General features: G+C 42.8%; 2 protein-coding genes across 2 annotated transcripts; both read right to left on the reverse strand.

Moving 5' to 3' along the window:
- Positions 1-1,223: 1,223 nt before the first annotated feature.
- On the reverse strand, positions 1,224-2,339 carry LOC140016286 (uncharacterized). Its single transcript, XM_072069813.1, has 3 exons — positions 2,189-2,339; positions 1,620-1,910; positions 1,224-1,516 (listed from the first exon to the last, which is right to left on the reverse strand). Exons 1-3 carry the CDS (start codon positions 2,337-2,339, stop codon positions 1,224-1,226), a joined length of 735 nt encoding a protein of 244 aa, XP_071925914.1.
- Positions 2,340-2,435: 96 nt separating this feature from the next.
- LOC140016291 (uncharacterized) lies at positions 2,436-3,017 on the reverse strand. The gene is made up of 2 exons (XM_072069815.1): positions 2,871-3,017; positions 2,436-2,780 (listed from the first exon to the last, which is right to left on the reverse strand). Exons 1-2 carry the CDS (start codon positions 3,015-3,017, stop codon positions 2,436-2,438), a joined length of 492 nt encoding a protein of 163 aa, XP_071925916.1.
- Positions 3,018-3,438: the final 421 nt, after the last annotated feature.

Genomic DNA, 3,438 nt, shown 5'->3' on the forward strand with positions numbered 1-3,438 from the left:
GACCCTCTTTAATCTGATCTAATATTGTTGATCTCACCTCAATATTTCCAAAAATAACCTTCTGCGGCTCAAGATGAGGGTTCCATTCACATACATCCTCTAACAAGCTCCATTCTCCCACCATTAATCTTGCTAGTTGAATCTTTCGGCTTAGAGCATCTACTACAGCATTGGCCTTTCCTGGATGGTAATTAATGGTACAATCATAATCTTCTAAGAACTCGACCCATCGACGTTGTCTCAGATTTAGCTCTTTCTGAGAGAATAAGTATTTAAGACTCTTATGATCCGTTTATCTCAAATGTCACCCGGTACAGATAATGCCGCCACTTCTTCAAAGAAAATACAACTGCCGCAAGCTCTAAGTCATGGGTTGGGTAGTTTTGCTCATGCGATTTTAATTTCCGAGAAGTATAGGCAATTACATTCCTATTTTGCATTAAAACACACCGTAATTCTTCTCTCGAAGCATCAGTATACACCGTATAGCTATCCTTCCCATTCGACAAAGCTAACACTGGTGCCATGGTCAATTGCTTCTTAAGCTCCTAGAAACTTGTTTCACACTTAACATCCGAAATATATTTCCCTTGTTTCTTGGTCAAATTCATTAGGGGTCCCGCAATTCTTGAGAAATTCTTTATAAACCGACGGTAGTACCCCGTTAGACCTAAAAAGCTTCGAACTTCCGTAGGATTCTCCAGCCGTTTCCATTTGGCAACTGCTTCCACTTTAGTCGGGTCTACCGTAAGTCCATCTTTTAAAATTATATGGCCTAGGAACGCCACTTTCTCTAGCCAAAATTCGCATTTGCTAAACTTAGTAAACAACTAGTGCTCTCTTACGGTCTGCAATACCATTCTCAAGTGTTGCTCATGCTCCTCCCTTGTCTTAGAGTATACTAGGATATCATCAATAAATACCACCACAAACCTATCCAAATAGTGTTTAAACACTCGATGTATTAGATCCATGAATGCCGCTAGAGCATTGGTTTGGCCAAAAGGTATCACTGCAAACTCAAAATGCCCATATCGAGTGTTAAAGGCAGTTTTTGGCACATCCTCTTTCCTAATTTTCAATTGGTAATATTCTTGTCAGAGATCCAACTTCGAAAACACCATAGCCCCTTGTAATTGGTCAAACAACGCATCAATGTGGGGCAAAGGATATTTATTCTTAATGGTTACTGCATTCAACCCTTGATAATCAATGCACAACCTTCAACGCTCGTCCTTCTTTTTGACAAATAGTACTGGAGCGCCCCATGGCGACTCGCTCTCATTTATAAATTCCGGTTCTAGCAAGTCTTGCAATTGAAATTTTAACTCCTTAAGTTCCACGGGTGCCATTCGATAAGGGTTTTTTGACATGGGATTAGTTCTAGGTGCTAAATCAATCTTAAACTCAATCTCTCTTTCAGGTGGCAAAGACACCAACTCCTCTGGGAACATGTCTGGATATTCATTTATCACCGCTGTATCTTCTAGCTTACTCTTTTCTCCTAGGGTGTTAACTAGAAAAGCCAGATACCCCCGTGCCCAGCTACAAAGCAATTTTCTAAATAAGGGCAGATGAGGCTACAATACTCCTCACGTCTAGTTTTAGAGTTGCCTCACCCGGTATGCAAAACTCAACCACCTTCATACGACAATCTACCCGAGCATGATAATGAGCTAGCCAATCCATTCCTAAAATAACGTCGTACTCCTTAATGGCTAGACTTATAAGGTCAACTACTAATTTTTGCTCACCAACCCAAATGTCACAGTTCCTATACACCTCGTTGGCAAGTAAAGATTGGTTATCCGTAGGTGATTTCATTTCTGGGTCATATGGTAGCCTTTCGGCTTTCACATCAATTCCAAACATAAATGTGGGGCTAACAAAAGAATGGGTTGCACCAGGGTCTATCAAAATTTTGGCTAAACGATGAAAAACAGGAATTGTACCTTCCACTACCTCCGATGGATCAGGTATCGATTGTTGGTCCAAAGAGTACACTCTGGCTGGCACCCTTGACCTGGTCCCTCCTACATTGGTCGGCTTCGGGTTTGATTTGCTAGCCGACTGAGCATCACTAATAAGGGGGCAATTGGGGATCTGGTGCTTAGTACTTCCACACCTTAAGCACTTTCGAGTCTTTTTCCAGCAATTATCCTTGGTATGGTTAAATTTTCCATAGTACCCACAAGATGTTCGAGGGCGAATATCTGGCCTCCCTGCGAGGCATCTCTCGCTTGTCCCCTTCCCCCTGGGGCTCCTCTCGGAGTAACTCCCCTAGATGTATCCATAAGGCTTCCACCTCCAACTCCTCGACCATCTTTAGGAGGTGGCATGTTTCGATCACTATGTGCCTGCCCCTGGTTTTCACCAGGTACACCTCTCCATTTTGCATGGAAAGTCCTTACTTGTGCCCTGGCAATTTCTATTCTCTAGGCTTTCTTTAAAACCTCCGTAAAAGTGTTAATTTGGGCCGCAACCAAGGCCTCCTGTATTTCTACATTGAGTCCCTGTACAAATCTCCTTACCCTCCTTTGCTCCATAGCTATCAACTCGGGAGCAAACTTCGATAATTTAGTGAACTGAGTCTCATACTCAGATACACTTAGGGTTCCTTGACGGAGGTTAATGAAATCGTCTTCCCTCTTCTCCTGGACTATCGGTGGGAGATATTTCTCATTAAACTCACGCACAAAATTTAACCAGGTCCATGCCGTTCCATCCCTCTCCCACTTAGCCCTAACCACATTCCACCAGGCTCTAGCTGGTCCCTCAAACTGAAAGATAGCAAAATGCACCTACCTATCCTCCACATAGTTTAAAGCAGCGAATATATTGATCATCATTTCTAATCACCTCTCAGCTACTTCAGGGTCTGGCCCTCCAAGGAACTTAGGAGGGAAAAACTTTTGAAATCTCTCTAGGGCCCTATCTTGCATCATTTCAGGGTCTCTAGGTTGATTAACAGGGGCTTGACCCTGCTGCTCTACCAGTCGAGCAAGAATATTGGTCATTTGTTGAATTGCCGTTGCCACCTGATCCCTCCTTCCACTCGTGGTCCAGGTTGTGGCTCAACCGTTGCCTCCCTCTCCTCTCTCGGTTCTTGCACAAGTTCCTGTGCCTGTCTAGCCCCACGGCCATGGTTAGAACCGCGCCTTCGAGTAGCTCCCCGATCTTGACTTCTTCTACCTTCCATGCTTCTTGACTAATCAACTATCTAAATATAAACAAAATAAAGTATAGCTCAAATAAAACTTGTCCAAATCATAAAGCAGAGGCAATAAAACTCATTTCAAATAACATTTCCTTTATATACATAGCAAAATGAGTCATATAACAAGTTAGAAAGTGCTGTACATGCCAACCTAGTCAAGTCAAAGGCTTATACCAGCCAAGGAACATAGAACAAAAGCAAGCACTAGATACATCAAGCTT

The sequence above is a fragment of the Coffea arabica genome, chromosome 1e (genome assembly GCF_036785885.1).
Source record: "Coffea arabica cultivar ET-39 chromosome 1e, Coffea Arabica ET-39 HiFi, whole genome shotgun sequence".
NCBI classification, from domain to species: Eukaryota; Viridiplantae; Streptophyta; class Magnoliopsida; order Gentianales; family Rubiaceae; genus Coffea; species Coffea arabica.